Source organism: Brassica oleracea, chromosome C9, assembly GCF_000695525.1.
Source record: "Brassica oleracea var. oleracea cultivar TO1000 chromosome C9, BOL, whole genome shotgun sequence".
Taxonomy (NCBI): Eukaryota; Viridiplantae; Streptophyta; class Magnoliopsida; order Brassicales; family Brassicaceae; genus Brassica; species Brassica oleracea.
In genome coordinates this window covers 12,446,767-12,460,468 of record NC_027756.1, presented here as the reverse complement: position 1 = coordinate 12,460,468, position 13,702 = coordinate 12,446,767, and the positions used below count along the sequence as shown (strand labels likewise).

General features: G+C 31.8%; 1 protein-coding gene and 1 pseudogene across 3 annotated transcripts; one reads left to right on the top strand and one right to left on the bottom strand.

Moving 5' to 3' along the window:
- Positions 1-1,597: 1,597 nt before the first annotated feature.
- Positions 1,598-2,397, top strand: LOC106314345 (annotated as a pseudogene).
- A 7,120-nt stretch (positions 2,398-9,517) lies between these two features.
- On the bottom strand, positions 9,518-13,488 carry LOC106316492 (NAC domain-containing protein 26). Of its 3 annotated transcripts, none has more exons than XM_013754392.1 (4): positions 13,202-13,488; positions 11,378-11,580; positions 11,013-11,284; positions 9,518-10,561 (listed from the first exon to the last, which is right to left on the bottom strand). In XM_013754392.1, the coding sequence occupies exons 2-4, from the start codon at positions 11,535-11,537 to the stop codon at positions 9,785-9,787; spliced, it is 1,209 nt and encodes a 402-aa protein (XP_013609846.1). In that variant the 5' UTR covers positions 11,538-11,580; positions 13,202-13,488; the 3' UTR covers positions 9,518-9,784. The 3 variants fall into 3 exon arrangements, with proteins under 3 accessions (XP_013609846.1, XP_013609847.1, XP_013609845.1); XM_013754393.1 differs by having other exon boundaries at positions 11,378-11,583; positions 13,361-13,488; XM_013754391.1 differs by having other exon boundaries at positions 13,361-13,488.
- Positions 13,489-13,702: the final 214 nt, after the last annotated feature.

The following is a 13,702-nucleotide window of genomic DNA, read 5'->3' as shown; positions in this document are numbered from 1 at the left end:
TCAAACTTCATTTTCACAGTTTTATCATACAGACAAAGTTTTGCCAATCGTCTTGAAATATTTACTATACCATTAGACATATTCATCCCAATTACCGAAGAGATTCCTCATCGCCACTTAATAGCTAGCACTGAATTCAATACACCAAGCTATACAAAAAATGTTTGAAACTTAAGAAAGTTATATCATAAATGACAAAAGTAAAAGTTGTAACTGATACTACTGAGTCAAAGAGATCATCATCACCTTGGCATTTATCTTGAGGAGAACATTAGTGAGATACTCATCATTTAATTTTACATACTTGGGAGGAGTAATGCACTGATTCACGGTTCCTTCATATCCAAAAGAGTTTATTTTCCAAAGACCTAAATCATTGAGAGATGTTAGTCATATCGTATGAGAAGTGGAAAAAAATATGTAATATATGTTTCAAGTGCTTAGTGTTACCATAAACATCAGAGTTTTCCCTATCTGAGAGTATACAAATAAGGAAAAAATTGAGGCACTCGGGGGTTTTTTATTCCATATCATTTTTCCAAAAAGGGTATGAATTGGAGGTTCTTTTTTTCAAGATAAAATGTTTTTTCATAACTATATAATATATATATATATATATATAAGTGATTTGATGTTGAAGTTCCTTATGGAACCAATTATAGAAAGAAAATTATCTTATTATTGAAGTTCCAACGCCCATTTTCAAGGAAATGGTCCACTCATTGCCTTCTTTCAGATGTTTTACAAATATAAAGATCATTGAGACAATAACATTAGTGACATCAAATGTTCCGTAATCAAAATGAAAATGACTATGGGAGAATCAAACCGGATCAAAAACGGCAGTCTCGTGCTGAGTATCCTGGTGTGCCTCCATGGATTGCCCACTTGGATTCGTAAATACCATGACTGGGATGAAGGGGAAGCAAGTTGAGATAGGATTCAACATGGAAAGATCAGATTGTGGATTAGATTAGGGTGAGGATCCGGGGATCCTTCTGGGAATCTTAATCCAATCCAAATTGCTAAGGATACAGAAAAATTTGCAGAAGAAGAAATAGATATTCTGATGGGATACGATGAGTTTTTGGTTAGGACGCAACGTCTTTAGGATTAATATGAAAACAAACGAATATAGAGTGATGGAAACTTAAAAGATACTTACAATTATCGATTTAGGTTTTATTTTCATATTTTGCTTTAAATGACATGGTTATAGAACAAATTGTGATTGGCTGATTTTTTATGCCTACGTGGACACCCTATATTTTGAGTATATTTGGCTTTTAGTATTGTAAGATTTCAAAATCAACAAATATAATACAAAATGTTACAAAATCCTCTAATATAAAATGTTAATACATTCTTACCCATATATCGGAATTTTATTTTATTTTAAAATAATTTTAGGAACAATGATGCCGGAGTGAAAGAAAATTAATGCATCTTCATATTTTAGACGAATATTTTATTTTTCAAGATAATAAAATTTATTAAATTTCACTAGAACATATACTAACGCCGGACTCCCATAGTAGATATTATATATATATATATATAAGAGTCTTTTATGATCTAATTAGAGTTGTGAGTAAATATGGAGCACCGAAAGAAGGCAAAAACAGACTACCTTCCTACCGACCTAACCACAGAGACACTATTACGGCTGCCTGAGAAATCTGTTGCAAGGTTTAGTTGCGTGTCGAAGCTTTGGTCATCAATCACTACCGATCCATCTTTCATCAGCTTGTTCGAAACTCGTTCCCCACGGCAGCGCCTTCTACTTTGTTTCCAAAAATATGCCAAGTTGTTTGTTTCCTCGATTCCACAGCATACTCAGAACTCGAACAGGTCATACTCTTCTTCTCTGTCATTTGATCATCATCATATAAGTTCCGAGCTAGCTCCTCATCTACCGAATCTGTCCATGGCTTGATCTGCTTTGAATCAGAAAAGCCCATAGTTTGGAATCCTAGCACAAGACAGTTCGTAACTTTACCAACTATACAAAAACCATGTAAGTCCTGGAAGTGCACAATATTGTTTTTAGGATATGATCCCATTGAAGGTAAACACAAAATAGTGTGCATTCCATTTAGAAAGACTTGTTATGTGTGCCGAGTTTTTACATTAGGATCAGTTCAAGAATCACGGAGAACAGTCAAGATTAACCATAAGCATCGTTCTAGCTGGGATACAGTTGGGCGATGCATTGACGGTGTGATATATTATCTAACTTTTCCTTGTCAGAACCTTGATTATATTGTAATGAGCTTTGATGTCAGATCTGAAAAGTTCGATATGATAAAACTACCATCGGGATTTGATGGAAATTTCCTGGTAACTTATAAGGGAAGGTTAGCTTGTTTTAATCGATATGACCATAGTAGATTCTGAATTCTGGAGGATGCACAGAAACACAAGTGGTCGAGTCAAAACTTTCTTTCACCTTTTGGTGATTGTGATGCGAGTATGGACACTGATTTGAACCTAACAGGTTTCACTCATGCTGGCGAGGTTATTTATGTACAAAAAAAGTGTAGGCATTTGTTTTATATTTTATTATATGATCCGTAAGAAACAGCTGGAGAAGATTTGAATTTAAAGGAATGGCAGGTGACAAATCCGTCAGTAATGGCCGCGTACGTAAGTATCGTCTCCATGCTTTCCCGAACCACATTGATAGTCAAATACCTTTGTAACAATTTGCTGCTGGTTTTCTTTTCCCTTTGGATGACTCTTATGCAACTTTATAATTTTCTTAATATATATTTTTTTCAGTCTTTACTTCGATTATATATGTCTTTCGTTACCAGTTCTTTGTAATTAAATGTATAAAACATGAATTGCACACACGGAAATACTATGCTTACAGCTTTTGAAGTTTAAAACATCAAGCTTTGGTTGCAATAACCAAATCCTTTTGGTCACCTAGCTACCTCATATTTGAATCTAACATGATAAGCATATAGCCCAAACATTTTCAAATTCTTCTGCCATTTTGTATCCCAACAACCAACACAAAATGTTATATCAGAGTTTGAAGCGTTCGTACCAGTTTATACTAAATGTTAACATATTTCCACTAACAGCTTTCAGAAAGTATATGTTGTTTACCAATCCGCAGGTGATAGCTTACATGTTACCTTTAAACTTAGGCCAAACCTGAAGATGCAAAGATCAAGTGGACGTTCTGATACATACGCAAATACAGCAACAAATGGAGCAGAGTCTACGACAATGAGTGCACATGCGGATGAACAAAACAAAGTGGAGATTGAGACTTGAAGAAAGGATTGCTGACCAAGTTAGAGTTAATGCGAAGACATCTTGGAGGGCAAGCATGAAGAGATGCATCTTGGAGAAGGAGATCTCACGATGGGAAGTTCCTTAAAGACTTTGTATAAGTTTTAGGGAACTTGCCATATTTGGGTAGTTAGTAAATATTGGGTAGATATAGGCCTGTTCAATATGGTAAAACCGAACCATACCGAACCGAACCGAACCGAAATAGATAATATGGTGTGGTTTTGGTATATACCATATAAACCGAATGGATATGATTTTATAAAAACCGTAGGATTTGGATATGGTTTGGTTTATAACCGATTAAACCAAATAAACCGAACAAAACCGATCAAAAGTAAAAAAATGTAAATATGTACATATTTTATAACGTCACATGAAAAATATATTTGTTATATAAGTTATTCTTTAGTTAATAATTATTACCATAATTTGAAAAACACTTAAAATATAATTAAATAACAATTCATCGTAACTGAGGCTTTTTATTTTCTTATTCTTCTTCTTTTAATCATTTTAGCATTGATTAAATTGAAGTAAAGGTTATAAATTTGATGGATAATAAGTAGAAAAAAAATTTCACAATTTTTTTCTTATTTATAAACGAACAAAGTTTCACCCGACGAAACATGACTTTGATGAACATTGAATATGGAAGAGTGGAACATTTTCTTTCATACTTCTCTTTTGTTTTTTATTTTTATTTTCAAAATTTCGAGCTTTGATTTTAATTCTAGATTTGATTATTTCATTTGAAGGTATAAAGCGTTTTTATTTTTTTGTTCTTTTATTTGAAAATATAATATATTTTTAATAAATGACTGCGATGACAATATGATTCTAAAATTTATATAATATGATCCCAAACTAAATAATTATGTTTTGGTATAAAGCCGAATAAACAGAAAACCGGCGGTATATAAACCGAACTGAACCGAAGTAAATATAGATTTAGAATGGTAGTTATATTTTACTAACCGAAATACCGAAAAACCGAAAAAACCGAACCGAAACCAAACCGATATCCGGATTGAACACCCCTAGGTAGATAGGTTAGGTTAACCGACTTGCCTATTGTGTATATATAGTCCATTACGACCTATGTATTAGGGTGGTCATTAGAATTTTATTCTTATCATAAGAGTGGGTTTCATAAACTTGTAAGCGAGTGAAAGCACTAAGGATTAAAGGGAGAGGTTTTAGAGGTCTTGTATTCGACGACGTGTGAGCAACAAGTCAAAGGTGTCTTGATCTTGTTGAGGTTCTGTTTAAAGAGAGACTTGTAAGTTCACTTTAAAAGAATACTAGTAATACACATATCTTTGTAGAGATATTCTCCGGTGCACCGTTTGCTTTACATTTGTGCCGTAGTTCTTACATTTACGAAACCACCTGGTTACGAGTATGGAGAAGAGAAGCTTTAAAACTTAGGCCAAACCAAATGCTCATTGTGTTATGAATAGAGAATCCTAGATATAATTGTTCCCAAGACTTTACTTATTTTTTAAGTTAGACTTTATCTCCAAATTATTGTATTCATATACAAAGGAATCATTACTTATAGATTAAAACACAACGATGCATTTTTCTATTCTTCTTAATTTTTATTTTTTTACTGTTATAGACATAAAAAAAAGTCAATGGTATACGATGGTTTCCCTTGGACCGGGAGTCCGGGACTGTTGTGTGTCAATCCCAAAGAGCACGCCCAAATCATGATGTTCTTTCACAAAATTAAAATGAAATGAATTTAATAATCAGTGATTTTTATGCAATATTAATCGTATGTATTGGTTATTTAGGAAAATATAGTCTGTTGTTCTTTTCACACAAACATATTATCAAAAATAAAGTATAATTAATATTCACAACAAAAGAGATGAACTTGTATAATTTATTCATGAAAATAAAACTCGTAATACATAATATGTCTCTCCTAGCTAACTGCAAATGCAAATATATGTGATGGTCGAAAAACTCAAATTCGGTATATTAAATCTTACATATATAGTTTGAGGTTAGAATCCAAACACATGTATAAATTGCCCTGAAAAATGGTCAAAAGTATTACTTATATGATATGTGATCTTCCAAATTATGTTTAAGATATTGTCTTTTCTAATAGCTAATGACTTCGAGGAAAAAATGATGTTACCTTTTATATATTGTCTTGTCTGCCTCCCTTGAATTAAACATTATAATTAAAAATTCCTTATGACAAAGCATGCTTTTCTTTTGTTTGTTTTTTTTTTTGGACAAAGCATGATTTTGTTATTTTCCTTTTTCGGCGGCTTGTATCCCTCTCTCTATATGTATTATGTATATTCTCGATCCAACGTGTCATAAGCACAGAAAAATTTACAACTACATTGTTGGTTCTTTAAGCCATGCATCTTTTATCTTTCACACTCATTTACATACATAATATTATCTGGGTTTCGCTCTCTCAAGCTTCTTGCAAGTTGTTTCTCATCAACAACAATTGAAATGTGGTAAGTCGTCCATCCAAATTAAACTCAGTTGGTAAATTAGTTATATGAATATTTTGGGTATATTTATAAAAATGTGTAAGTCAATTCAAATTAAACTCAGTGTGGTTTATATATATTTCATAAGTTAAAAATGCATATCTCAAATACGTTCTTGTGCGCTTATTATTTTCTTTTCCAGTTAAGGAAATGTGTTGGCAGTGTCGAATAAATTGAAAGACTTAATTATCTCTTTGATTTGGCTTTGTAATGCACATGTAACTAGTAATCCAATTGTGAATAGATAAGAGTATCAAAAATTTTATAATATTCTTTTTGGATTCACATCATTATTTTTAAAGAAAATTTAGAAACGGATAATATTTTATGTGACTAAACCAAACGAAACAAAAAAATATGAGAGACATGAATCGAGTATACATCAAGGTATCAATAAACAAACTAGAAGTATAAATTCTTATTAAAACGATATATATATATATATATATAAACTCTATAAATTAATAAACACGATAAATTAATAAATTTATCGTGCTTTAAGTTGGACCGGTGTAAAATATAACATAATTCGATAAAATAATAAGATAATATTATTTAAAAAACTCTTACGTAAATATATGGTCCTATTATATAAACATAGATAAAGCATTTTGTTGTTTTTCTTTCTTAAAAAATGAATTTCATATCTAATTTTATTTATTTTATTTTTCATTTTTATTTAAATTTGTAAAGTTTAGACATTATATAATATCGTGAATAAAATATTCTTTTCATTTTTCTAAACTAAAAATATTTAAAAATATATAAATCTAAAAAATCTCTTTAAAGTAATAACTCTATAAATTGATAAATTATTATAGTCTCAATTTTATTAAGAGAAAATTGGAAAAATATGACACTTTGAATTTTTATTTGTCACAATAGAACTTCTGATATTTTGGGCAATTCTGGACAATTTTTACCATTCTTTTATGGTTAAAATAGCAAACTAAATTTTAAAAATGTTAAAAAATATGAAAACTATTGGAAACATAAGTATGACAATATATATGTTTAAAATTTTTTTTTTTTAAGTGGAATCCTATTTTATTTTATCTTCTACCTACAGTTAGAATACTCATTCTGGTCATCTACTTAGTTTAGAAATCAGATACTAAGTTTTATACATAGATATATCTTGGGTATACATTGTAAACTAGCTTTTCTTATATATTCTAACCAAGCTATATTTCGAAACGTTATAATAAAGAAAGATGTCTTCAGTATATCTTGATAACGATATATAGCTACAACTCAATAATATATCTTATCTAGTGTATGTGCCATAACATGTTCTTCCTTTTACCTTATGTGACGCCTAAAGGAATAATAAGTTTCTCACCTACTCTAATGTATTCTGCGTAAGGTAATATACATATTCTAGGCAAATCCGAAAAATATGGAAACTTCCATCAATACTATTAAATGGAGAGGAGTCCTAAAAAAATCTACTTAAAAAAAGTTGGTGCACCCTTTCATTTAACGAATACATTTGGTCTTACCTAACTATAACTATACATGATGATTTTATTTATTAATCATTATAGTGGACCAAAGTTTTTGTTTAACTAAAGCCCAGTCGTGATGTTCATTTTCTTGGGATAATCTATTGTTTTAGCAATTTATTTTATTGGTCCATGTCTAAAAGCTATAATAATATCGTTATAAAATACAAAATCTGAAATATAAATTTATAAAACTTTAATTTTAAACAAAAAAAATTCTTCTTCGATTTAAAATGACTTTATAACATGATAATGTACAACAAAACTAAAATACAAATTCATATTAAACACTGTTTAAATATCATCATACTTATATAAGGTCTTATGGAGTCAAACAATATCAGATCCCAGATTAATGATTGGTTTTGAGTTTTGAACGAGATTTATCAGGTTTTATGTATCAGGTTTTAACTAAATCTGGGCCGTAATATATACAAGTCACTGGATTTATTGGTTTGCCTACGAGTCTAGGTTGGGTACGTAAACACTTCTAAAACTCTTAAAAACCCTACAAATGTATATTATTTGATCAGCCCAAAATCCAACAAGCAAATCTTATGTTTTACCAGCTGAACAAATGTAACTTTTATAAAATGCACACAATACAAAAATGATGTTATGACATAAAAGTGTACATACAAAATTTCAAATAAACTAACCGATAAGTTAATATAATTTACACAAAAAGAAACGTTTTCTTCTCTAATATAATACAACTTTATAACTTGATAATGTACTTCAAAACCAAAACACTAATTCATTTAAAACATTTATATTAACTGGAAAAACCCGCGCTTTTGAAGCGCGGGTCAAAATCTAGTATTCGGTTAAAGATGTATTTTCCTAATTCTACACGAAATCTAATCTAAATCTCGTAGAATATATTATTTCCTAAGTCAAAAAATCATCAAATTTGTTCTTTCCTCCACTCGAACCCGAGTTATTCAAGAGAAAATTATACACACAAACCACTATACCACATATGATTCACGCTACTTTGATACGTATACTAGCTTATATACTAGAAAGTATAATAAAAAATTTAAAACTAATCATGGATTGCTCCACGATTAATTTCTGAGTTTTGTATATATTGTATTTTCATATAATAGAGTCAAAAGTGAACGTTTAAAGTTTAAGGCGAAATCATAAAGATATTTCCGTAAATTTAAAAGTACTGGGGTGAACATTAAAGATATTTCCCTGAACCAAGAGTTTTGGGGTGAAATCGAGGTCTAATTTTCAAAAAATAAAATTTTAGGGGAAAAAATAAGAAAGGAACTAATCTCAGGGGCCAAGTGTGCGATATATTAAAATTTAGCCATGTCTGTTTCGTGGTTTGGAACGTTCGATGTGGAAGACAAATGCTCGATCCATCTGGCTTGGTCCAAACGACGAACTGAACATCCGAGAGAACCAATCGAGCGATGCGTGAAGGTGTGGCCTGCTCGATTCAATGCTCTCGGGCTGTGACTGCTTGAACGGAGAAGACGAGCCCGTGCAGCGGCGGAGATGACACGGCAGTGGTGGTTCCGGTGAGAGAAGTTGATGGCGACTAAAAGCACGGTGAAGCGACGGTGGCTGCAACGACGGAGCTTGAGTCGATACACAGTTGGGACCTTGTAACCAGTGTAGATATTGGTAGCTCGAACCCATAATTGAAAGGATCGTGGCCATGGACGAAAGCTGTTGGAGATCTTCTCCTGAATCACTTTGAAATCGAACCCTTTCATTTTGTTTTAGCAAAGAGATGATTTGTGTTTATCTCAATTTTCTGAGGGTAGTGGATTGTGTTTATCTAAAATTTAGGAGTTTAGAATGAACCGATAGATTGTGTTTAGCTACCGATGAATCTCCTTCTTTTTTTACTTTATAAATTGTATTAAGAAAATAAATTAGAATATTATATATTTTAGCATTTAATTTAAGGGTATAATTGTATTTACAGAAATTAAAGTTCTAAAGAGACAAAAAAATTTAAAAAAGTATTAGAGTGAAAAACTCAAGTTGAAAGTGTCTCATTTTTCCAATTTTCCCTTTTATTAATTTATAGAGTTTTTTGCTTTAGTTATCCTTGCTACAAGGACGGGTTTCACATTTAAACCACTACTCATATGGTTATTATACAAATTTAAGGATGGATATACATTAATGATCCATACAAAGATAGATAAATATAGATGCATATATGCCTGCATACATGCATTCACGCATGCATATATCATATACATATAATACAATACTGAAACAAGAATCATCGAGAGAAAATACCATATTATTTAGGTTTTTATTATGTACAAAACCTCTATAAATCGGGGAAATAACTCCATGTTATTTCTCCTTCCAACTTATTTTTAAACCGGTCTCCACCATCATCATCTTCACAGCACTAGTGTGCATGTATATTTCACATGTATTCATCTTGAATCTTCTTCTTTTTGATCACTATTTCCAGAGATCCATCTGACAACTCGAAGAATCAAAACCAGCATGAGCATTTGCATGCTCTTCTCCCATATCGACAACCCTTTCCGAATCATTGTCCAGCAGATTCATTCCCTGATGCACTTGATAATCAGTGTTTCTTGCGTCCATCTTGTTGTTATTTTGATGAGTAGAAGCAGAAGCTGTGGCTGCAACCTCCTCGCTTAGCTGTGAAGCAACGAACTTATCAAGAACTCTCCAATCCGTACTCACTTGGTCACCTTGATCATAACAAACTGATCTAAAACTTTGACTCCCTTGTTGCAAGTGTTCCTCATGAGTGAGATTTGATGACTGCTGCAAGTCACCAATATTTCTTGTGTTATTACCATTGTTGCTTGATCCATAAGGTAGCGAGTTGCAATTACTGTTAGGGCTCTCAAGCTGAGGAAGCTGGAAGAAAATAGATTCATGATGATGATGATTTTGTTGTTCATGTTGTACCATGTGATTGTAATGTAGCTCCAGCTCTTGCTTGCACTGCAAGTTAGGGTTGTTGTTGAGTGTATAAGCTGAAGACGCATCGAGGCCATAAGGCAATGTCTGCTGGTGATTGTGTTGGTTATAATGATGATGATTGTGAAGAGTCCGACTTGGGGGATTGGAATCGAGCTCGGAGGCCATGAAAGAGAGCTGGTCGTCGAACCAATGAGAAGGCGAAGAATCGTAATCGCCCATTTTCCTCATTGTTGACGCCAATCTCTTCTTGAAAACCCTACACACCGCCCAGCCTTCTTCCTGCACATAAATATCACATGTACATCTCCTCAAATATAGTCACTTGTTCATATATGATTAGATATTTTTCCGGAAAGTTAACAATGCCATGTTAATTGTAGTGAAAAATGAAATATGAATTTGGATGTGGTGACAAATTTAGTAAAAATTTAATATGTAAGTTATGTGTATGATTGTAAACTTTAGTACACTTTGGATCAAAGAGGGAACATTAATGGTTCTCATTTGTTATAACATATATATGTAAGATATGTACTTTTATGAAAGTTTAACAATAGACTTTGGATATATTGCATCGGACATAGAAGTTATGTGTGTGTATTAACGTGATCACTGATCATATACGTTTTAAGAAACGTAGTCAAGAGAGATCAAACATTTGGGGCATTTTTTTTTCTTGTACAATTAAACTAGATATGATTTGAAAATGTGCTTGGATCAATATACATACCTGAGGGGTTCCATATTCATTTGTTTCTAATCGATACTCGTGCATGATCCAATCCGATTTCTGTCCATTTGGGGCTCTTCCTTTGTAAAACACGAGTGTCTTCCTCATACCGATAAGACCATGTCTTAAATATATAGACTTGTCTCTTCCAGTGGCTTTCCAGAATCCTGCTTTTGTCGCTCTATTGGTTCGAGTTCCCGTGGGATACTTCTTGTCTTTATGGCTAAAGAAGTACCATTCACTTTGCTCTTCGTTTCCTATTTTGCATAACTCTATAGTTTTACAAAGAAAAATAACAATTTAGCCTTTCTATAAATTAACCCAAGGATCATTAAAAGAGAAATGACATGATTTTCGGGCCAAACCTTGAAGATCCCATGGCTCAATCTTGTAGAGATCAACGTCTTTGATGAAATCGATTTCTATTCTCTTTGATGCAACCTTTTTCCTTAGGTAGTAGTCTACAAGTTCTTCATCGGTTGGATGAAATCTGAAGCCAGGAGGTACATGTGAAAAGGAATTCATCCTTTAATTTTTATTTTCGATCTCGGTAGGTATTGAGATTAACCTGCTTATGATATGAGAACATTGACTGTTCAATTTTCCATCAATGAAAGTTAACTTTAAGAATTGCTATAGAACGCTTTAATATATGATCTATTGATAGATCGTTTCAACTAACTTTCTCAGAAACTAACTAGGGTTTATCGCTCCATCGGACTTATAGACTATGATAAACAATATAACTTAAACATATGTGATCTAGTGATAGATCGTCTCAACTAATTTTTCCAGAAACAAATTAGGTTATGGCTCGGACTTATAGATATATGGTAAACAATATATAGTACAGCATAGCTCTCTCTCTTTTCAATGGAGAAAAAATCCAATCCCCTTCTCAAAGAGACTGCCCTTAGAACTCAAGTGAAGTCATTTAACAGCAGATAGACACAACACATGAACATTATATATATTATTTATTATACATCCATTTGTGTACAGGATTTTCCAGCTATTATATTGTGATTATTACAAGTTTGTGTCTTTATATCTTTGTGGAAACAAAAAAAAAAAAACTTTTTATATACATCTTAAGAAAGATGGAAAATATAAATATCCGATTAAGCCCATCCTGATTTTTTTTTTATAAATTGTTTAATGATATTTCTAAATATATAGGTTATTTGGATATTTTTAAGTTTTTACACATCAGACGTGAACCTACTTAGATCCAAAAGGACCCGGCTCGAAACCACAAATACTTTTAATACCAGAATGGCGCCTAATTTCAAAACTCTAAAGACCTAAAGACCGATACCCGAAAGAAACAACATGTATCCGAACGGGTATCCAAATATCCATGCATAACTGATTTTGTAAGCAAATTTAAAAACTTTTTGTTAACCGTTTTGAATTTTTATCACAGATGTAGTAATTTTATTCAAACATGTCGAATTATTATGGTTTACATTTAAAATAAATGTTGTCGAATTATTATGAAAAACAATTAATGAAATAGTTAAGAAGAGTAAAAAATGAATTAAGAAATTTAATAAAACACTTAAAAATAAGTAAGTTCTAATTTATACTTTGTAATAAATGTTGTCGAATTATTTAGAAAATATAATAAATGAAATGGTTATAAATAGTATAAAATGAAAATTTGTAAAAACCCTTTAAAATAGCTAAGTATTGTTTTATACTTCAATTTTAATAGAATCGTTAATCAATAGTTTCTTATGAACATATGATAGTTGTCAAAAGAAAAAGAAATCATATGGTAATAGACTGAAGAAATTATCCCGTCTTAAAATTCATGCGAAGAAAGTTCATATATGAACTTATTGGTATTTCTAGGCTGATCGATCATCTCATAAAAATTATTTTTTTTTCACTGGTAACGATCTTAGGGAATATATATTTTTAGTTAAAAAAAAAACGATCTTAGGGAAAAATCATCTGCTTTCATGTATTTTGCTTAGCTTGTAACAACGGCAACATTGAGTAGGATGAGAGGACAGTAAATGATGATCATCATCGTAATCATGATAATGGTTAAAAAAGGTAACAAGTTTCAAGAGAAAAAGTTAAATATATGTGGAAATATCTGACAAGAAAAACCCAAAACCCAGAGACAGAGAGATGATCAAAGATGGCGTAAAACCTTCAAAGAAAGTTAGGCTCTATACCTTAGCAAGCTCGAATACAGGCAGATTCAACTCAAACCTTTAAAAAGATCCGAGTCTTGAGTTAGATTCTACTGAATCTTCCTCTTGTAAAGATCGACCACTTCATGAAATACACTATAAAGTTAGAGCTAGAGAGAGATAGAGAAGGAGATAGCTAACCCTAAAGGAGAGGTTGTGCAAATGGAGAAGATTTGACAGTTATCATCGGGAATAGCCACCGGAAAGAGATCGAATCCCAAGAGAAAGTTAAGAAAGAGAGAGAAGATAGGGAAAGAGAAAAGAAAGTAAGGTTAAATAAAGAAAATCAGATGATGATGAAGAAGGAGGAGAAAGAGAGAAAGAATAAAAAGTAGACAACCGTGTCCTAATAATCTATACTTTTATCTCTCTCTCTATGTCATTCTCAATCATAGTCTCTCAGTGTCCTTTAACCTCAACTAAGATACTTTTTTATGCAAAAGCTTCGGAGAAATGAAAGGCGGATAAGAGGGCTCAAGCAAG

Bases quoted from the DNA above. Each gene is read 5' to 3' on its own strand.
- LOC106316492 (XM_013754392.1), bottom strand. From the start codon at position 11,537: ATGAATTCCTTTTCACATGTACCTCCTGGCTTCAGATTTCATCCAACC. The intron at 11,285-11,377 runs GTTTGGCCCGAA...GTAAAACTATAG, and splicing joins TGAGCCATGGGATCTTCAAG to AGTTATGCAAAATAGGAAAC. The intron at 10,562-11,012 runs GTATGTATATTG...ATTTATGTGCAG, and splicing joins ATGAATATGGAACCCCTCAG to GAAGAAGGCTGGGCGGTGTG.